General features: G+C 43.2%; 1 protein-coding gene across 1 annotated transcript in view; it reads left to right on the top strand.

Moving 5' to 3' along the window:
- si:dkey-206f10.1 (adenylate cyclase type 8) overlaps positions 1–22,953 on the top strand; it is a 59,761-nt gene that overhangs the window by 14,641 nt on the left and 22,167 nt on the right. The window contains exons 5-8 of the mRNA XM_048249729.1: positions 360–490; positions 1,183–1,294; positions 2,157–2,284; positions 3,046–3,204. Coding sequence (XP_048105686.1) covers positions 360–490; positions 1,183–1,294; positions 2,157–2,284; positions 3,046–3,204 — 530 coding nt within the window. The remainder of the gene's footprint in view (positions 1–359; positions 491–1,182; positions 1,295–2,156; positions 2,285–3,045; positions 3,205–22,953) is intronic.

The raw sequence follows: 22,953 nt of genomic DNA, 5'->3' as shown, positions 1-22,953 counted from the left end.
CTTGTCATAGTTGATAATTGCTATCTCCTTCTTTTAAGAAACTTACTTATTATATTATTGTATTCTATGAGCTGATACAGGGGGCCAGAGGAATGTTATGAGTCTTGTGTTTTCTATGCTCTGATAACAGGAGCGTCTAGTGTTGTCTATCCTGCCGTATGTGTGTTGATGAGTCTTGTGTTTTCTATGCTCTGATACTCTGGTAATAGGAGCATCTAGTGTTGTCTATCCTGCCGTATGTGTGTTGATGAGTCTTGTGTTTTCTATGCTCTGATGCTCTGATAACAGGAGCATCTAGTGTTGTCTATCCTGCCGTATGTGTGTTGATGAGTCTTGTGTTTTCTATGCCCTGATAATAGGAGCGTCTAGTGTTGTCTATCCTGCCTCGCTTCGTTGCCTTGGACATGATGGCGGACATGACAGCTTTGGATGATGAACTCATTCCCCAACAATTCCACAAAATCTACATCCACCAGTACAGCAACGTAAGGTGAGTCTCAATCCACAAGCACCAATGAACCACCATAAGGAGTCTCAAAGCACCAATGAACCACCATAAGGAGTCTCAAAGCACCAATGAACCACCATAAGGAGTCTCAAAGCACCAATGAACCACCATAAGGAGTCTCAAAGCACCAATGAACCACCATAAGGAGTCTCAAAGCACCAATGAACCACCATAAGGAGTCTCAAAGCACCAATGAACCACCATAAGGAGTCTCAAAGCACCAATGAACCACCATAAGGAGTCTCAAACTACATCCAATTAGGTTGGGTCTAAATGAACATCCACCAGTACACCAGCCTAAGTTGAATTTCCATCACACCAGTATAGACTGATGACAGCAATGTATGATAGGTCTCAAGTGCATCGGTTACAGTTTAGTACACTTTTTAGGATTTCATTTAGTACGCTCAATTTGTTTTAAGACCTGTAAGAGTTTAGTACACTTCAGTACACTCAATTTGATCCGAGTAAGTGAGTGCACTTGTATGCTGTAAGTCTGCTGATACACCACTGCATCCCCACCTCACCTCTGTGTGTGTGTGTGTGTGTGTGTGTGTGTGTGTGTGTGTGTGTGTGTGTGTGTGTGTGTGTGTGTTTGTGTGTGAGTGTGCATGTGTGTTTGTGTGTGTGTGTGTGTGTGTGTATGTGTGTGTGTGTGTGTGTGGTGTTTGCAGCATTCTTTTTGCGGACATTAAGGGCTTTACGCAGCTCTCCATGATTATGTCGGCTCAGGAGCTGGTGCGGACACTCAACGAGCTCTTTGGGCGTTTCGACCGTCTGGCTGAGGTGACTCCTTATCTTGTGTTATCTCATCTCTCCTCTCCTCTCTTCTCTCTCCTCCCCTCTCTATTCTTCTTCTCTCTCCTCCTCTCTTCTCTCTCTATTCTTCTTCTCTCTCCTCCTCTCTTCTCTCTCCATTCTTCTTCTCTCTCCTCCTCTCTTCTCTCTCCTCCCCTCTCTATTCTTCTTCTCTCTCCTCCTCTCTCTCTCTCCTCCTCCTCTCTTCTCTCCTCCCCTCTCTATTCTTCTTCTTCTCTCTCTCCTCCTCTCTTCTCTCTCCTCCTCTCTTCTCTCTCCTCCCCTCTCCATTCTTCTTCTCTCCTCCTCTCTTCTCTCCATTCTTCTTCTCTCTCCTCCTCTCTTCTCTCTTCTTTCGTCCTCTCTACTTCTCCCCTCCTTTTCTCTCATCTCAGGACTCCTGTCTGTAGGAGCACCACTGGATTACACTAACACCAATGGATTAAACATTAGCATTAGCATCAACATGATCATTAGCATCAACATTAGCACCAACATTATAATTAGCATCAATATTAGCATTAGTATCAACATGATTATTAGCATCAACATTATCATTAGCACCAACATTATAATTAGCATCAACATTAGCATTACCATCAACATTATCATCAACATGATCATTAGCATCAACATTAGCACCAACATTATAATTAGCATCAACATTATCATTAGCATCAAGATTATAATTTGCATCAACATTATCATTAACATAATCATTAGCATCAACATTATCATTAGCATCAACATTAGCATTAACATAATCATTAGCATCAACATTAGCATTAACATAATCATTAGCATCAACATTAGCATTAACTTGCTGTAATCTTTTTCTGCCCGTGCGCAGGAACACCACTGCATGCGGATTAAGATCCTGGGCGACTGCTATTACTGCGTCTCTGGGGTGCCCGAGCCCCAACAGGCCCACGCTCGCTACTGTGTGGAGATGGGCCTCGCCATGATCAGCACCATACGGTCAGTCCCATCCACATGACAATACGATCAGTCCTATCCGCCTGACGTTATGGTCAGTTTCAGTACACCATACAGTCAGTCCCTGCCACATGACAATGCTGTAAGTCCCATTTACAACCTACATGCTGCATCATTGATTTTCTGGTCTGTGAAAACATGAACCGGTTTCTTTGGCACGTCCATGCTGTGGACATGCTTCAACCCAAGTCCCCATTCCAACAGGAAAACATTTGGCCACTGCACCTGTTAGCTTGTCCAGCTTAGTAAACGGTGCTCAGTCAGTTTGCCTGCAGTGCTGGTATTCAGACACCTTATGTTTCTCACCCCGTTACCGTTGCTTCATTTGTGTTTAGTCGAAGTTTCCCATTTAAGATGAGACCCTGTTTACCAGCTGTGCTTTAAGAGGAGACCCTTTAATCTGCCCCTGTTTACCAGCTGTGCTTTAAGAGGAGACCCTTTAATCTGCCCCTGTTTACCAGCTGTGCTTTAAGAGGAGACCCTTTAACCTGCCCCTGTCTTCTTGCTGCTGTGCTTTAAGAGGAGACCCTTTAACCTGCCCCTGTTCACCAGCTGTGCTTTAAGAGGAGACCCTTTAACCTGCCCCTGTTCACCAGCTGTGCTTTAAGAGGAGACCCTTTAACCTGCCCCTGTTCACCAGCTGTGCTTTAAAAGGAGACCCTTTAACCTGCCCCTGTTCACCAGCTGTGCTTTAAGAGGAGACCCTTTAACCTGCGGCTCTCTCCCTGCGGCGCCCCCTTCAGGTCAGTGAAGCAGCATCTGCAGCAGGACATGGACATGCGGATCGGGATCCACTCGGGCTCCGTGCTGTGTGGGGTGCTGGGCCTGCAGAAGTGGCAGTTTGACGTCTGGTCCTGGGACGTGGGCATCGCCAACATGCTGGAGGCAGGAGGCATACCTGGGTATGTGAGTGTGTATGTGAGTGTGTGTGTGTGTGTGTGTGTGTGTGTGTGTGTGTGTGAGTGTGTCTGAGTATGTGTGTGCCTCGGTGTGTGAGTGCCTGTGTGTGTATGTGTGCCTGTGTGTGTGTGTGTGTGTGCCTGTGTGTGTGTGTGTGGGGTGTGTGTGTGTGTGTGTGTGTGTGTGTGTGTGTGTGTGTGTGTGTTTGCGTGTGCATTTGTGTATGTGTGTGTGTGTGAAATTTGAAAAGTGATGACAAGGAGTAATACCAAGTCTTGCTTTATGTTACCTTAACACACATGCTAATCATTAGTCCATGAAGCCTGTTTATTGAATCCAGCGCAATCTTTTTTCTATGATACTGAGCCTGGTCTCTCCTGATGCTGGTGGATGCAGCATTCTGTGCTGTTTCAGCGTTTACGCCGTATTTTAAAAGCTGTGTTCACTGCATTTTAAAGCTCTTTCAATATTTCTCTGTGAAGCTCCTGCATTTTGAACCTTTCATACCATTAGGTTAGAGTTAGGTTCAGGCCCACAGAATCAAACCTACCAGTCACTGTGGTGGCAGTATGTCGTTGTTCGCTGTAGTCTAGTCTGTCTCTCATTGGTCCTCAAGTCTACTTCCTGTTCTGGTTGCCTAGTTACCCCTAAATAACCCAATCTCCATGCGGTATGCACTGCACACACAGCAATGGCTTCTTTTTAGTCCACTTGGGATCTGTCCTACTAAGGTTATCATGTAACCGTATGGAACCATCTGTCACACGCAACATATTTAGCACACAAGTCATTCAGACATTTCAGACATTCAGTCTAAAAACACAACCAAAACTTGATGTGGAATATTTTATTATTTCCACTGGTTAAATGTAAGACTTGTATATTTTCTAAAAGGAGCTGGGTGCCTTTTATTTGGTTGCCACCTGAAGCTCATTCAGATGCAATTGATTATCCAGCCAGATCAGGGTTGGGGGGTCACTTTGTGGAGGATAACAGATAGTCATCTTGTCCTTTATCCCTAATATTTCCAGGACATAGTTTGTGGGTGTGGCTGTCAGTGTAACCTGGATGAAGAAAGATGTAACACAAAAGTCAATATAAAAACTTTTAATGAGTTTCTAATTAAAAATAATATGACAACGTGAAACATTTTCAAATTCTCTCCTTCACTCACTCTCATTTGGTCACCCTTTTTGTAGGGATTGTCTTTCTTGATTTCAGTACTCCACTTTCCGTCACGTTTTGTGTAGATGTCGATGGACTCCATGTCGAAGCGCACTTCCATCCAAAGAATCAGGTTATTTGAATCTGGACCAACTGAAATCTTTATGCTTTTCAAAAAAAAGATTTTATTTGCATGGCTGTGTTCGGTTGAGCACAGATGAATGCAGTGAATTGGAAGTGAAGTTTTCATCGTAAATAGAGTTTATCACCAGAAACAATACATCATTAGCTCAGTAAATGAGAGATGTGTGTAGGCCTACTCTACCTCTCACTGGCAGCGAAGGGAATCTGACCACCGACAACTAGCTTTGTCAAGGTGCCAAACACTGTCAAATCAGATTTGACACCAGGGATATCGGCTGGCAGTTTGCTCTGTAATTAAGAGAATTGATAGTGATATTCACATCCTAACGTGTGTGAACCACACACGCACATTTCTGAAGCTGGTCCCCCATGTCATTAGACATGTTCATTTGTACCGCAAAAGGAACATATGTGCTGTCAAGCGTTTTAAGTAACTAAACTGTATATTTTCTGGCTTGTAGTGACTCACAAATTACTCAAAAACCTAACAGTGCAAAGGATGGCATTTACAACTCAAGCCGGCAAAAATGAACTGCAATACTTGTATTACTTTTGCAATGAGATAGGGATGAAGTTTGGATGCAAAAATACACACCTTTTCAGTATTATAGGTGAAAGTCATGGATTTTTTGTCAGAATTCAAATAGTGAAACAATCAAGATCAGCCAACCAGAAGTCTCTTGAAATCACGTTCATGGCATATTAAATCAAATGAAAGGCAGGGTTGTCCTGAGACTCACCATGTTGTTGGATGGTGGATGTTGGATGGTGAATGTGGGTTGGAGTCTTCTAGTGGGATGTGATGATGATGAGGTGAATTGAGTGTGTGTTTTATACACTTGCCAAGACACGCCCTTACAGTCATCCAGTCAGATGATGTGGGTCAAATTACTTATGCCATCAAAGAGATCTAAACAAACTTTTGAAGTGGCTTAAATAGCATTGAATGTAGACATGTGGCATCATTTCTAGCCAATAAATCATGTTTAATGTAGGCTATAGCCATTTAAACATGTTTTATCTGCTAGGCAGCAGCTTATAGCCACATAACACGGATTCCCTGGCAAGTGCAATAGAAAAAAACAATTCCAGTGGAATCTCACGTCTTCTCAAAGACAGGCGGCTGTTACTTTTTTTTAGCCAGAAAAATAAAGCCAAGACACAACCGTGAATTTAAGGATTTTAACCGCATGCTGTGAAGTTACATGAAGGTCTCTTTTACGGAGGAAACCCATGCTAAAATAAAACTCTGTAGTAACATATAAATATATGTTGTAGTATGTGATTCATACAGTGTAAAAAAATATATAGGCCAATTAATGTCTTAGAAATGGTGTAAAATTATTGAAATAGATAAAGAAAGTCACCGCTATGGTGATTACTGTGGTTAGATTATAATTAGGCACTCTCAAAGTTCAAATTCACAAACATAGGCAAACGTTTGCAAATGTTGGCAAGCAATTTTCTGTTTGCATTGAGCTTTCCAAGAATGTTGGAATGTAATGCGGAACAACTGAGCTAAAAACTTTCCACAAAGGCAGAACTGGATGATCTGGATGATCTGGATGATCTGGAGGGCCATTGTAAAGGGAGGTAAATCACGAGGAGGAGGAATCTGTGTTTACATCCGTGACGAATGGTGCCGGGACACTGTAGTAGTATGCAAACACTGCTCACCACTGGCAGAGTTTATGATCATAAAGTGCCGTCCTTTTTACCTGCCAAGGGAAATTACTGCGATTCTGCTAGTCGCAGTATACATCCCGCCTACCAACAACAACAGCGATAAGAACGCGGCTCTTAGTGAACTGTACCAGGCTGTCAGTGAACAACAGACGGCACACCCAGACGGTTTCACCATCTTCACTGGAGATTTTAACCATGCTGATCTCAAAACTGTACTTCCAAAGCTACACCAGCATGTTGATTTTCCAACAAGAGGAGATAACATCCTGGACCTGGTCTACACTACACACAAAGGGGCATACAAAGCCACCCCCTCCCCACATTGGACTTTCAGACCATATCACTGTTATGCTAATGCACGATACAGACAAAGGGTAAAAGCGAACAAACCGGTTCGTAAGCAGGTAAAAGTGTGGCCTGAGGGAGCCCCGATGCTCTTCAAGACTGCTTTGACACAACAGACTGGGAAATGTTTAAGCAGGCAGCCACTTACAACAACCGACAGACATAGAGGAGTATACAGACACTGTAACCTCTTACATCACCAAGTGCATCGATGATGTGACCCACACAAAGACATCATCACTGGGCTAACTGGAAGCCATGGCTGACAGGGGATGTCCTCAGGCTGCTGAGGGCCAGAGACAAAGCCTACAGAGCTGGGGATGAAGCTGGCATGAAAACAGCGAGAGCCAACCTGTCCCGTGGCATCAAGGAAGCAAAAAGGAATACACTCACAAGATAACCACCCACTTCAAAGACAGCAGGAACGCACAAAGCCTATGGCAGGGCATTCAGGCCCTCACGGACTACAAGCCCGCGCCACAGAGCTGTGAGAGCAACATCCCTCTGCTCAACAACCTGAACCGCTTCTTTGCTCGCTTTGAAGCACAAAACAGCACCTGCCCACAGAAGACCCATCCCCTCTACATGAGCAGCCCCTGTGCCTCTCTGCCGACAGCGTGAAGAGGACACTTGCTGCTATCAACACCCGTAAGGCAACAGGTCCAGGCAACATCCCAGGTCGTGCACTGAAGGACTGCGCAGGGGAGCTTAAGGATGTCTTCACAGACATCTTTAACACTTCCCTGAAGCAAGCCATCGTCCCATCATGTTTCAAAGCTGCCACCATCATACCTGTGCCGAAGAAAACTGCTCCATCCTGCTTCAATGACTACCGCCCTGTGGCACTGACACCCATCATCATGAAGTGCTTTGAGCGGCTTGTCATGTCACATATCAAAGCCATTCCCCCCACCCTGGACCCCTTCCAGTTTGCATACCGAGCCAAGCGGTCTACAGAGGATGCAATCTGCTCTGCCCTCCACCCAGCCCTCACCCACCTGGAAAAAAGAGACTCATATGTGAGATTGCTGTTTATAGACTTCAGTTCTGCATTCAACACCATAATACCACAACAACTCATCTGCAAACTTGACAAACTGGGACTCAGTACCTACCTCTGCAACTGGCTACTGGACTTCCTCTGTCAGAGGCCCCAAGTAGTAATGCGGTTGGCAACAATACCTCAAGCAGCATCACACTGAGCACAGGGGGCCCCCAAGGCTGCGTGCTCAGTCCGCTGCTCTTCACCCTGCTGACGATGACTGCACTGCAACCTACAGCAACAATCACATAGTGAAATTTGCTGACGACACAACTCTGGTGGGTCTCATCACCAAGGGCTTACGAGACTCAATACAGGTTGGAGGTCGACCATCTGACCACGTGGTGCAGGGACAACAACCTCCTGCTGAACGTCAGCAAGACCAAAGAGATTGTTGTTGATTTCGGAGAGGTCACACCCAACACCTGCCACTGACCATCGACGGTGCTGTGGTGGAGAGAGCTGAGCAGCACCAAATTCCTGGGGTGCACATCAGTGAAGACCTCTCCTGGACCACCAACACTGCATCACTGGCTTAAGAGAGCTCAGCGCCGCCTGTACTTCCTCTCGGAAACTCAGGCGAGCAAGTGCTCCACCAGCCATCATGACCACATTCTACCGAGGCACCATTGAGAGCATCCTCTCCAGCTGTATCGCTGTGTGGGGCGGAAGCTGCACTGAATACAACAGGAAAGCCCTGCAGCGCATAGTGAACACAGCTGGAAGGATCATTGGTGCTTCACTCCCCTCCCTGAAGGACATTTACACCACCCACCTCACCCCCAAGGCCAAAAAATTGTGAGTGATGCAAGTCACCCCGCTCACAATCTGTTTGATCTACTGCCCTCTGGGAAGAGGTACAGAAGCCTGCGCTCCCAAGACTACCAGACTCACCAACAGCTTCATACACCAAGCTGTAAGGATGCTGAACTCTCCCTCCTCTCCCCCCTCCACCCTCAGCTACATAACATCCTGGACATTGGACCCACAATGGTCGCCTGCACTACTCCACTTGCACACTTGCACACTTGTACACTTTACAACTTGGTGTTGTTGTCCTGAAAACACAACACTTCTGCTGCTCTTACATAACTTGCACCACTATGCCACTTTCTTTATTACTTAGGTCAAACAGAACTACCCAAGCCTTTTATTGGCCTGACTTTGCACTAGTATTTTATTGACTGTCTATGCACAATTTCAACCAAATTTTGCTGCTCTTATTTTTTCATTATTATATGTGCCCTCTTATTTACTTATTTACTTACTTTTTTGTTTACTTGAATGTTATGTTTGACTGTGGACTTAAATTGGTAAAATATGTCTTGTCTTCACCGTGGGATAGTGAGAAACGTAATTTCGATCTCTTTGTATGTCTGGAACATGTGAAGAAATTGACAATAAAGCTGACTTTGACTTGACTTTGATCTAGCTGGATGTAGGTTTATATCATTTATGTATGTACAGCTAAGAACAAAATGATTCATACCCCTGGCAAATCTTGATTTAATGTTGATTTTCTCTTGACCAATATGTTTGTTCTGACTAAAAATGGCACTGTCACATGCCAAAAGGTTGTAAGACAATGTGGTTGAAACATGGCATTAAAACAATAATCGTTTTTATCTTTTTAAATTTTTTTTATGAAAAATGGCATGTCCAAAATTATTCATTTTTAAATAATCAATGGAAACATCTTTATTGATAAACAACAAGTGCCACTTTCACTTTGACTCCCTGCATTTCTACATTGTGACTAAAACTGTCACACAGTCAGACAGCGCATTTTGGTTTAGGCTACTAAATTAGCACAATGTGGTAACAATTATCATTTCAATTCTACCACAAATCTGCTCACTATATAATGCAGACCCAATTAGCAGCAGCCTTGAAAAACGCACGCTTTGAATTTGATCAGAGTGGCTCTGGTTCTTCACTGACGCTAACTTGATTGGCTGGATGAACATTCAATCAAATCAATAGACCTCTCTCTGTGTGTGCGTTATGGTAGATACGGTTCCAACTCTTTACGGGAGCGTTTATTTCCATATTTTACTTTCAATTTAATCTGACAAAAAGTGTGTGTTCCAGCAAAAGTGTGTACGTTATAACACCCACATCCCCAACGCTTGCTACGCCCCTGTAATTAACTCACAGACACACATTTAAAGTTGGCCTTGGGTGTTGGCATTTCTGTAAAAAAAAAAAACAACACAAAATCTGATAGGTGGATAACCTATGGTGGTGCCCATCACTGGCGCCTTAATGCAGGGGCTTACCTGGGCTTCAGCCCAGGGGCCTCAACCAATGAGGGGCCTCCTAATAATAATAATAATAATAATAATCAAGAATGAAAATAAACGGCTGTGTCCATATTCGTGGAGTCATTACTCTGGAGCTAGCCTACCAAATAATTGAGCACATCGTACTGCTACGATGACATCAGGCCCCCTTGTCTTCTCTTCTGAAGTGTAACAAAATGTAACAATATCCCAACGAATCCCAACGGGTGTAGAGGAGCTAGAGGAGAGGCTGAAACTGACGGACAAACTGAAAACCACTGGAGATAACGTGGGTTGGATTGAAGCAACAATATAACAAATGACGTGGATTCCTGTAACTGTTCATAAAAACAGAAGGCATAGCAGGTAAATATCGTAGCAAATAGCCTGGCAATGAAAGGGCTTTAAAAACATGTATTTCACTTGTCTCACTGAAGTGAACGCAGAACATGGGCTGTTGCAAAGAAATGAATTAGTGATCTGCATCTCCGTCACCAAAGCTATGTTTGTGCTAGTCCATTCGCACAAATAATATGTTTTCTCTATTGTGATCGTGAGATATTTCTTCATGGAGGGTAGTGTCAGGTAGCAGTCACATGAGCCAGAACTGCTTGTTCTTCATGCTAAAGGTATTTCGGTGCTTTCCAAACTACATTAAAATGGTATGTTCAGCAGCCAGAATTTCAAAAAACTTCCCAGGGAGAACCCCCCACACCCACACCCACACCCACACACACGTTTGAAAAGCTTGAAACACACATGTCTAATCCACCTTTTAACTTAGCCTAGCCAGTGTTGTAAAAGTTAAACGCTTTGTTTTCATGCAGTAGCCTATTTGATAAGCAATGTCATGGTTAGGCTGACGTGATTCTCTTCCTGTTTAGGTAAAGGTTTTATGTAAAGGTTTTATGTAAAGGTTTTTTTATGTAAAGGTCATATGTAAAGGTTTTACTTAGGCTCAATAATGATAGGCTACAACTGCATGTTAGGTTAGATTAAGCAAAAGCGTTACAAAACATTTTGTAAATAAGCGGGTCGGATTGCGGGCCATTGTCATAATTAATATTCCCGTTTTTTGTCTTGGGGCTCTAAAGCCCAGGGGCCTCAGGTGGTATTAAGGTGCCCCTGTGGCCATGGTTATATCAGTAAATGTTTTCATGCAGTCAGAAATTGGCTTAGAATAGGTTTGGAGGAAGGAATTGAATTTAACATAGGCCTAATTTACAGTGAGATCATACAAGACTGAAAGCAAACATTCCACGTATCTGTGTTGCATTAATCCCATGCATATTGCAAAACTACCATTTCATTGTTGTGTTCTATGCATCCGCTTGTAATTGCCAAGAACGTGTTAATGAGTGTACCCCATAGTGTGAATAAAGCAAATAAAAAGGCTGAATATGTCTGCATGCTATTTAAGCAATATAGCACGAGTGAGAGTGGGGTTGGTCATGGATATTCCCACGGGTGTTGTTCGGCCGTAGCCATGAGGCCGGAGGCCGAGTGGCGCAGGCAATTGTTTATACAACAATTCTACCACAAACTAAATAATCTGAAAACACCCCATTATTGTTTAAAAATGTTTTATTTCGACATCGTTCTTACGCATCAAAAAATAGTTCCCTTTTAAAGAGACAGCGTCTTGGTTGCTAGGTAACCAACATTCCAGACCCCTCGTTACGGGTCTTTGTGGTTTACATGTCTTCTTGAAAGAAATGTGGAAATCACATTCATATCTAGGTTTGCTGCGTGCATGTTACAAGGACACTGGGCCATGTCATGTAAGGGACATGGTACTGCAAAAAAACGGAAACATAGTCTACATTGCAGAACCACTGAACTTTATTAATGTATAGTGAATAAATGTTACACTACTGTGCACAGCCTGACGTGACGATGCTAGCACGTTAGCAGCGGTTAGCTAATTATGCTAACGTTAGTTATCTACAAGTCTCCTCCAAGTGACAATCATATTATACACAATGCTGGCAATGCTGAGAGCAATTAGCATCCTCGTTTATCTTACTTACATTGAGTTGACTGTGTGGCTTAATCCACAGATGTGGTGAAGCACTGCTTCGTTATGGTTTGCTAAGGAGTAACCCATTGCTTGAAATAGTGGAGAGCTGGGTGTCAAATCTTCGCATTGTATCGCGGAGTGATTTATTATTAGCTGTGCTGAGTCTGAGTTGAAATGTCCAGGGATATTCCAACTCATGGAACGTCACTCGGCCAATCAGAAACAAATAAATAGTTCCATAGAACCCAATTGTTGTATAATGGCTAATCAGCGTTCCATGGACAGGGCTTAGCAATAGCTAAACGATAGGTCTTTTGTTTTTTCAAAGACTTATCTTGACTCTGTATCAAAGTAAATTGTGCAAATAGCTTCAGGAAGTCCAACTGAAATGTAAAATGAAACTTGGGCCTAGCCCAAGAATTAAAAACAGCCCAAACAAGATTGTTGCAATAGGCTACAGATGTCTTCAAACTATCTCAACAACAGAGAAATGAAACTACTCCAACTGGTCTCAGAGATGTGGGAAAACATATTATGTATTCCTATATATTAATGTGATTGTGTGGAGTGTGGGCACACTGAAAAACAATAGTAGATACTACACACAAGTAAGTATAATGAATAATTGGTAATTAGGAAAATGGTTTTTCAGTGACGGCTACCCTTACAAAAATGAAATGTTTGCGGCAGATTTGCAGCAAAATTGTGGGTGATTTGTGGGAAACAAATGAGTTTACTAGAAAATATTGCCAGAATTTTGCCAATGTTGGCCGCTAAAGGCAAACTTGCAGCAAAGTTCTGGCAACAATAAGTTTGCAAATGTCTTTGCCAGTGATTTGCCACCACACTTAGCCAATAATGTCAAATTTCTAGTGAACTTCTGGTGAACTTCTGGAAGCCCTCCTTATGTCAAGACGTACACAAGTAAAATTGAGTTTACCTGTGCAAGTTCACAGAGCAAAGGGTACCGACAAAGGCAATCAGTCATATTGCCTTTATGCTAATCCTTAACAGAAAAAAAGGAACCACAATGACATCAACAGATACTAAATTGTTGGGGGTGTTTGAATTCTCTTCCTTGTAGCTGGTCTAAATAACAATTCTATTTCCTTATTAGCTGCATAGTTGAGGTTAAAGATATGTAGGCACATCAAGTTTCTCACATACTGGAACTTCAATATACATATACTGTATGAATCACAGAATCACAACAACATTGTTTGGGCTGTTTATTGAATAATTAAATAATTAAAGTTTCATTTGACATTTCAGTTGGACTGTCTGAAGCTATTTCTGCAGAACTGAACAGGAGAATCATAAGGCTATAGCGACTGATCAATTTGAATCATAAGGCTATAGCGACTGATCAATTTGTGTGCTTAACTGCCCCACTATACTAAGTACATCTAAATGCCTACTCTCAGTACATGCCACCTGTGTAACACAATGATGTTGAAATTACTTTAATATTTCATGTAAACTTAACTTAAACAATTCAATTGGAATTACTTGATCAGATTGGGTAATCACAGCATGAATCGTGTGAACTGAAAGATAAATGATGGACTAATTCTAAACATTTTATTATGTTTTCTGTTCCTTTTGACATTATAGAACATATTGATCATGCCATAATTATTGACTTCCCAATTAAATGTACCAATGGGCTTTAAATGGTGTTCAACTACGCAACCTTATTGATTACTGATTGTATAGGATGATAATAGCAGTGCCGGTTCAGACCTCCATGGGGCCCTCAGCAAAATCCTGCTAAGGGGCCCTCCTACCTGAACTCGCGAAATTGTAACCATTTTTTTAGTGCTCCTAATACAATCATCCCACCCCATTTTGGATGTCTATGGAAGTTACCAAATATAGTGTTTTTCCCTATAAAGGACTATGAGAAAGAAACATAATTGTGTGTGAATCACCTTCACACAGCAATAAATGCCCAGTCTCAGTGTCTGGGCTGTTTGCTTTTGATGCTTGCTGTACATATCCCCTTGCAAAAAATAACTGAAGTTTTTTCAAGTACAGTTCAGTTATACCACAGTAGGCTACAGTGCAGTATAGTATTTTCATGTCCAAAATACTGCATTTCTGTAGTAAAGTATATTACAATGCAGTACAATGCAGTTTTTTGTGTCTAAAATACTGCATTCCCTGCATAAGAACTGCAAATATTTTCTCCAAAACTGCTGTTTTCATACTCAGAAATCTGGTTGTGCTAGTAGCCTACTGGCTGACTGTTCTTCACCTGTGTGATTCTCTTATTATTTCAATATTTTTTTTCAAACGTAGACTATTTTAAACAATCATTTTAATACTTCATATACTGTAGGTCTAATTTACGATGTGCATCTATTGTCCATGCACAGCGAATTAAAGTTAATATAGGCTAGGCCTACTTTCCATTTTGCATACGTTCAGTATGCTATAAAGCTTGACTAAAACATTGTAAAACAATTAGTTATTTTAAAAATGTATGGGCAGAGTGAAATCAACTATTAGTTTTGACGGGTCCTCGCATGTTTCTGCTGAAAAACTGTTTCATCCTGAGCTGCACATAACGCATTTAAAGATGCAGTCATTTTTTTTTTTAATGTAGCCAGTCGCCCGCATTCAAACAAACGGAATATGCGATTATATTTCACAACTTTGCGAAGTACTGTGACTGGGAAAGGCTGGCAAGCAAGCCGCAGACAGATCAGGGGATTCACTTCCCTGTTAGGTAGGCCTATGCTAGACCAGCAACACGCGCTGGAGAGACACATGTTGACATCAAACCATGGAACGAACGCAAGTTTACCCGACTGCTGTTCCCGCTGTCATTCTCGTGGCGTTTCTTCCGTTTTTCATACCCTGAATGGTAATTCGGTTTCATGTTCATCTTCTTAATGTATGAGGCACTGTCACTATAACTGTATAGGGCCTACTGCACTAACTTGTCTGCATAGAGCCTACTGCACTAACTTGTCTGCATAGGGCCTACTGCACTAACTTGTCTGCATAGGGCCTACTGTACTAACTTGTCTGCATAGGGCCTACTGTACTAACTTGTCTGTATAGGGCCTACTGCACTAACTTGTCTGTCACTAGCTTGACTCAAGAGGAGACGGGGGAGAGGGCCTTCATTAACTTGCGGGGCCCTACGCAACTTGCGTAGTGTGCGTATAGGGAGAACCGGCCCTGGATAATAGGATGTTGCATTTACATGTGACTACCTGAATCCAAATCTATTGGGGCACATTCACTGCTCAAACAAATTAAAGGAACACCTTGAAAACACATCAGATACATCATGCTGGATATCTATGCTGATATGGACTGGTTAATGTGTTACGAAATGAAAGGAGGGTGTTGGATGGACCAAAACACATGTCCGAGAGGTGTTCTATTGCATTTAAGTCAGGGAAGTGTGGGGGACAGTCAATGGTATGAATTCATTTATCCTCCAGGAACTGCCTGCACACTCTGGCCACATGTGGCCATCGTTGTGCACCAGGAGAAACCCAAGGCCCACTGCACCAGTACAGGGTCAGAATATTTCATCCCGATACCTAAGAGCAGTGAGGGTGCCATTGTCCTGCCCACAGAGGTCTGTGCGTCCCTCCAAGGGTATGCCTCCCCAGACCATCACTGAGCCACCACCAATCCGGTCATGCTGTTGCAGGCAGCATCATGTTCTCCACGACATCTCCAGACCCTTTCATGTCTGTCACATGTGCTCAGGGTGAACCTGCTCTCATCTGTGAAAAGCACAGGGCGCTAGTGGCAGACCTGCCAATTTTGTATTCTATGGCAAATGTCAAATGAGCTCCACGGTGCTGGGCAGTGAGCACTGGTCCCTCTAGAGGCCATCGGGCCCTCAGGCCACCTTCATGAAGTCTGTTTCGGACAGTGTGGCCAGAGACATTTACACCAGTGACCTGCTGGAGGTCATTCTGTAGGGCTCTAGCAGGGCTCCTACTGTTCCTCCTTGCATAAAGGAGCAGATACTGGTCCTGCTACTGGGTTAAGGACCTTCTACCACCCTGCCCTGCTCTCCTAGAGCAACTGCCTGTCTCCTGGAATCTCTTCCATGCTCTTGAGACTACGCTGGGAGAAACAGCAATCTTTCTGCCAATGGAACATATTGGTGTGCCATTCTGGAGGAGTTGGACTACCTGTGCAGCCTCTGTAGGCTCCAGATACTGGCTTATGCTGTCAAATCTCAACCAGCCTGAAGAGCCATGGTGCAGTGTGGAGATCAGATTATGAGAGTGTTTATCAAACTGCAGGATGCGGAAGTGTTTGCAGGTGAGTAGGTCTATTAGGCTACATGAACACACTTGCGCTGTTATTATTGAGTTGGAAACAAATATAGGCCTACCAATGAGGCTAGCTTATGTGAGAAATGTCATTTGTAAAAACAAAAAAGAAAGAAAAAACATTTTGTAAATAGCCTACTGACAGCCTTCTTAATAACAGAATGGTATTGATTATTTTGTCTTGTCTTGTCATGTTTTCATAGCGAATAATGCATTGCCCTTGTCTCTCTCCGAGCTGCCGGCCTTCTGCCGCATGTATCTCAGGATCACCCGCAACGAGGCGGTCCTAATATCGCGCTATGACTACGGTGTTCATTTTAGGACATCCTCAGACTCAGAAAAACATCGGTCATCTTCAGACAAAACGGCCTCAGCGTCAGAAAAACCTCTGTCATCTTCAGACAAAACTGCATCAGCGTCAGAAAAACTTCTGTCATCTTCAGACAAAACTGCCTCAGCGTCAGAAAAACCAGACTCAGGTGTCAGACTAAAAAAACATCTGTCATTTTCAGACAAAACTGCCTCAGCTTCAGAAAAACTTCTGTCATCTTCAGACAAAACTGCCTCAGCGTAAGAAAAACCTCTGTCATCCTCAGATAAAACTGCTTCAAACCACTCGCAGTCTCCCCATATTGCTCAGGTTCTTCAGACTCTGGAGGCGAAACCTATCACTCAGCAGGTGTCTCAAACACCTAAAGAATTGGAGGTCCCTGTGAAGGAACCACATGCCCTGACCGTTTCCCCTCCTATGCCTGCTAAACCCAGCTCTGAGAGGATGCAGCCACCACACCTCCCTACCCAGACCAGCCCTCTACCTGAGTCTCGTAGACCTGCTCCTTCCATCCCTAATCCATATCAACATAATGCTCCAACTATCGGATCCACCTTTAGACATCATCTTAACCGGCACTCCCTGGCCAACAAATATTAATCTGCCATTACAATCCTTCAGTTGTTCAAATGGAGACACAGTCCCAACAGAATTCTTACCAATATCTCCATCCTACACCACCTAGATTTCAGGCCCCGGCAGCTGTCTTCCCATTACATACAGGTACACGACAATATCCGAAACCTTTCTGGAATCCCGCTCTTACAACCCTGAAGCCACCATTTATTAAACCATCACCAAGCATCCAAAATCCATTCCTGCAAGCTGCCGCTATTGCACAAACTCCCACATCTGAGGTGGGTGTTTGGCTGAGCAACTACCTCTCTCAACCACACAACAATCTACATCAGAATCTGAGGCCTACAACCCAATCAACTGTAATTCCAACCTCTACAAGACCCAACAGTTACATAGAGATGCCAGAATCCGAGAGCTCAACTGTCTCCTCAGACTGAAGAATGTTGCGTCAGCCGAACTGGCAACCTTTTGGCGGATCTCCATATCTTAAGCCTGAGGTTCCACAGTCTGTTCCTACAAACCAGCCCTCAGGTTCTGATTATGATCGTAACATGGAGATGTCAAAGCCACGGAGTACAAGTCCCTCATTTTCGGAACCAGACATTTCACATTTCCCAAACTGGCAGCCTTTTGCAGATGTGCCTTATCTTAAGCCTACAATTCCACAACCTGCCCCTACCAACCAACCATCTGTTCCAACCTCTAAACCACTAGACGGTTTTGTGGAGATGACACAGCCAGAGAATACGGGTCCCTCGTATTCTAACCCGGATGAGCCATATTGGCAAAACTGGAAACCTTTTAGAAAGGCTCCCTATCTTAAACCTGACGTTCCGCAATCTGTCCCTATCAATCAGCCATCAGTAGCTGTACCCAACTACCCAGATACCGCTTTCCAAAATACACCTGAGACTGCCACCCTGAATCCACTGACTGTTAGTCTTTCTCCCAGCATAGAGAACCCACCTACGCCTGTGACCACTACCACAACTTCGAATTCAGAAGTGCCTCTTTGGTGGAGCAACCTAATTAACCATTTAAGACCAACCACATCAAATCCTCATCTCAACTGTGTGGATCGTTTGAGTACTTTATGGATGATAGCATCAGCATTCATGGTATGTAGATTGCTGTATGTGTGTTGTAGCCTACTGCTAATTGTATGTGTCCTTTTGATTCAAATTTAAGATTTTCCTTCTTTCAGTATTGTCTTCATTGGAGGATGGAACCCAACATGGTTTAAGTATTGTCTTCATTGGAGGATGGAACCAGACATGGTTTAAGTATTGTCTTCTTTGAAATATATCTGATCTGAAATATTTGAAGTTCAAGTTTATTGTCAATTTTATCCTGTACTTATACAGCATATGCCTACATGTAGCGCATAGAGTATCCAAAGTCTATCGCAAAGTTTCTCACAGTTCCAAAGTAAATTAATAATTCTAGTAATAACTAATCCAGTGCAGTAATTAGCAATTGTTGGCATTTATTTGCAAAACTTTCACTACTTGTGGCTCATTTTGTGTATAAATGTTTGTGTTAAGATTCATGATCAAGATTCAGTTATTGTTATAGAATACCCCTATAGGATGGTGTGGATGCAGGCTGTGTTATACAATACCCCAATAGGATGGTGTGGATGCAGGCTGTGTTTGAGTAATAGGCTGGGAGGTGAACATTAATGGTGCATTCAGGGCACGGAATGACAAGGACCGCCCCCATGGCTACTTTGTTTTTTGACAGCAAGTGTTCATGTGCTTTGCCGTCGGAATATGTGACAAACACGGATGCTACAACAAAGGTTAAAACATACACTCACTAATCCTAAACAAACAACTGTATTTGCTTAAAATATAGTGTAAGACGCTCGTGAAAGAAAGATATGCAGCTTTCAAGTGACAAAAACGACAAATTCCCAAGTTCACATTAAAACTGTTGGACATGAAAGGCCACATGGACTACAAACGAACTACAACGTGACGACAAAAGTGATGACAAACCCTTAACTGGGTAACTCTGTTAGCAAAATCTAGCCCCAGTTTCCGACCTCTGACTCACACATTACATGACGTGAATGACGCGGAATGATGATGTTTTCACTCGGAGAAAGGTTTTTCCGAAGCCCATGAACGCTAGGACAGTATGTACCAATGAGGTCAAGGCTTCAATGAGGTCATACAGTATGTACCAATGAGGAGTCAAGGCTTCAATGAGGTCATACAGTATGTACCAATGAGGAGTCAAGGCTTCAATGAGGTCATACAGTATGTACCAATGAGGAGTCAAGGCTTTAGTGAGATGTAAAACTGCCCTTAGAGGAGGTGCCATGCCATACTCTTCAATTGTTTTATAACATTCTCTGAAATGGCTCTGGGGGCAGCTGTGGCCTACTGGTTAGCACTCTGGACTTGTAACCGGAGGGTTGCCAGTTCCAGCCCTGACCAGTGGGCCGCGGCTGAAGTGCCCTTGAGCAAGGCATCTAACTCCTCACTGCTCCCCGAGCGTCGCCGTTGTAGCAGGCAGCTCACTGCGCCGGGATTAGTGTGTGCTTCACCTCACTGTGTGTTCACTGTGTGCTGTGTGTGTTTCACTAATTCATGGATTGGGATAAATGCAGAGACCAAATTTACCTCACGGGATCAAAAAAGTATATATACTATACTTATACTTAAATGCTTTTTGTAAAGTCTGCAAGTTTTTGTATGTTTTTTGGTTTGATTTTCTCGTGATGTTTTAGCATGCTCTGAAAAACATTTTTTTACTGTACTGCACATGCAAAATTGACTTCACTCTGCTTGACCAATATCTTTAAGCATCATCCAGTCATATTACTAGATTGCTAACAGGGGAGAGAGCATGAGTGAGAGCAGTTGTGATGGGAAGGAAGGGAACAGTCTAATTCTAAAAGACCAGTGTGTCCCGTGGTTACATGATCGACATATCTTTATTCTAAAGCCATCCTGGGGCTTAAGCCCTTTAACACAGGAGAGCTGAAGAGTTGCTACGCTTCTGTTTTGTTGCGGTTGTTTCCCTGGTAACCTCTGACCTACACAGCAGGTGTGAGAGGGCTCAGCTGGAAGAGCAGGAGATTGAGACGAGTCTCCCGCCTGATGGCCACGGGTCATGCAAAGCACCCTTCAGCTCCTGGGACCGCCAAGGCTCTTAAAAGCTCCTGTGTGTGATCTGTGTTTCTGGAAATCGGAGGTAATCAGTGCAATCCTATTTCATACACCTGCCACGAGGAGCCGTAATGGTGTGCCTACCAGGAGCCGTAATGGTGTGCCTACCAGGAGCCGTAATGGTGTGCTTACCAGGAGCCGTAATGGTGTGCCTACCAGGAGCCGTAATGGTGTGCCTACCAGGAGCCGTAATGGTGTGCCTACCAGGAGCCGTAATGGTGTGCTTACCAGGGGCGTAAACAATACTGCATAAGTGATTTAAGCATTTTCAGCACCAGAAATGTGACAGTGACCGATTACTTGCATTGCATGAAATTCAGCTTGTTGAATGCCCTTAATGCTGAGGTTGGTGCTCTGGCTGTGTGCAGGCTGGGCTCTGGCTGTGTGCTGGCTGTGTGCAGGCTGGGCTCTAGCTGTGTGCAGGCTGTGTGCTGGCTGGGCTCTGGCTGTGTGCAGGCTGGGCTCTGGCTGGGTGCTGGCTGTGTGCTGGCTGGGGGATCTGGCTGGTATGAGTGCAGAGAACCTCAGCTCCGCTGGCTTTGAGTTCTGCAACACTTCTCAGGTGACCAGGAGATCCCAATATAGTGTGAAAATCCCAGACTGAAGCTCTTTACTGTGCAACATTTGGTTAGTCTTCCTGGGATCTCCCTCGTGGTTTAGCTAGTGTTAGCTCAAGTGTTTACTTTCCTAGAAACAGTGGGTGCTTCTCAGAATGTTTGGGCTCTGGCTGAAATCCTACATGGCACCTTGAACATTTAAATTCCTGACTCACCTTGGTCAGCTTGCTTCAATCATATGAACACAATGTAAAGAAGACCCTTCTCAGGATATGGGAATCATATGAACACAATGTAAAGAAGACCCTTCTGAGGATATGGGAATCAGATGAACACAATGTAAAGATGGCCCTTCTGAGGATATGGGAATCATATCGACACAATATAAAGATGACCCTTCTCAGGATATGGGAATCGTCTGTAAAACAAAAATAACTAAAACAGCTGGTCTGGTCCAGACATAAATCATATAGATATATTACATATAGACATATGGATATATTGTACTGAATGCTGTTAATTAAGATAGGAATCATGTAAATATGTCTACTGTCCAGGAAGTGAGTGTTAACTTTGTTAATTAAGATAGCCCACATTAGCTCCGTCCTTACTGGCACTGCAGGGGGTGTGCCGAGTTAGCGAATCACAGTTGATGGACAGCTCTCCCTCTCTAACTCTCTAGAAGTTACTTGTGTGTGTGTGTATGGACTCCAAGATGGACAGCTCTTTCTCTCTAGATCAGTTACTCGTGTGTGTGTGTGTGTGTGTGTGTGACACCAAGATGGACAGCTCTCTCTCTTTTGACGGCTCCTACACACAGTTGCGTGCGTTGCAGTGCTGGAGACGCATCCCATTCACTTTATATCGGCTCACGTCATCTGTTGCCGAACTGAATTGTGGGTCCATTGCGTTGCGTTTCTCCCGCTGCTCGCGTTGAGAAGTTCAGCTGTTGCTGCACCGACCAACGGCACCGGCCAATCAAGCCAATCGACGGACAGCATCAACCAATCGAATTACGTTTATATTTCAAGTCATTTGCATAGCTACCATCGGGAACACCCACTGGCATGCGTTGACGGAACGCTACTGTGTGTAGAAGCCGTAACTCTCTGGAGTAGCAGGTACTCGTGTGTGTGTGTGTGTGGACTCCAAGATGGACAGCTCTCTCTCTCTGTAAGGGCATGTTGTGTGTGATGTCTGTATGCTACTGAGACCCTTGAATTTCCCCTTGGGGATCAATAAAGTATCTATCTATCTATCTATTTCTCTCTCTCTCTCTCTCTCTCTCTCTCTGGTCTGTAACCTGTCTCTCAGTTCAATTTCAATTCAATGTGCTTTATTGGCACTGTTCAAGTTACAATATTGCCAAAGCATAAAAAAAAAAACACATGGAATAATCAAAACAGGAGACAATAAGGATAATTATACTAATAAAAAAAACACAATAATAAGATGATAATGTAAATAATAGAGGGAAGAAAAAGTAGGTTAATAGAATAGTTAAATTGGTTGGGGGAAAAAAAGAGATAAACAACAGTGGGGTGTAATCACTGGCTTACGGTTGCATTTAGGTCTTTAGTGACAGGCTCAGTACATATCTTCCAGCTGCCAGTCTTTGATTTCTGGAATTTCCTTAGGATATATTTTAGCTTACCCTCATTATTTTACTTTATATTATTTTCTCTCTCTCTCTCTCTCTCTCTCTCTCTCTCTCTGGTCTGTAACCTGTCTGTCTCTCTCTCTGAACCTGTCTCTCTCTGGTCTGTAATCTCTCTCTCTCTCTGGTCTGTAACCTCTCTCTCTCTCAAATTCAAATTTGCTTTATTGGCATGACTCAGAAAATAGTGTTGCCAAAGCAGTAACATGACAATACAAACAGATACAATATTTGTTTTAAGGGGTCAAAGAAAGGAAACTTATAATACTAAACTAAAAGAAAGAAAACTTGTTTAAAAAAATGTTTAAAAAAAATAGTAACTAAATCCAGTTTTAAAGGAAACTTAAACATGTATTCTTAAATCTAAAGGAAACTTATTTAAAAAAAAAAAAACTGTATCTAAAGTAATTTACGATTTGTAACCTCTCTCTCTCTCTCTCTGGTCTGTAACCTGT

Source organism: Alosa alosa, chromosome 8 (assembly GCF_017589495.1).
Source record: "Alosa alosa isolate M-15738 ecotype Scorff River chromosome 8, AALO_Geno_1.1, whole genome shotgun sequence".
NCBI lineage: Eukaryota > Metazoa > Chordata > Actinopteri > Clupeiformes > Clupeidae > Alosa > Alosa alosa.
This window is presented reverse-complemented; position numbering and strand designations above follow the sequence as displayed.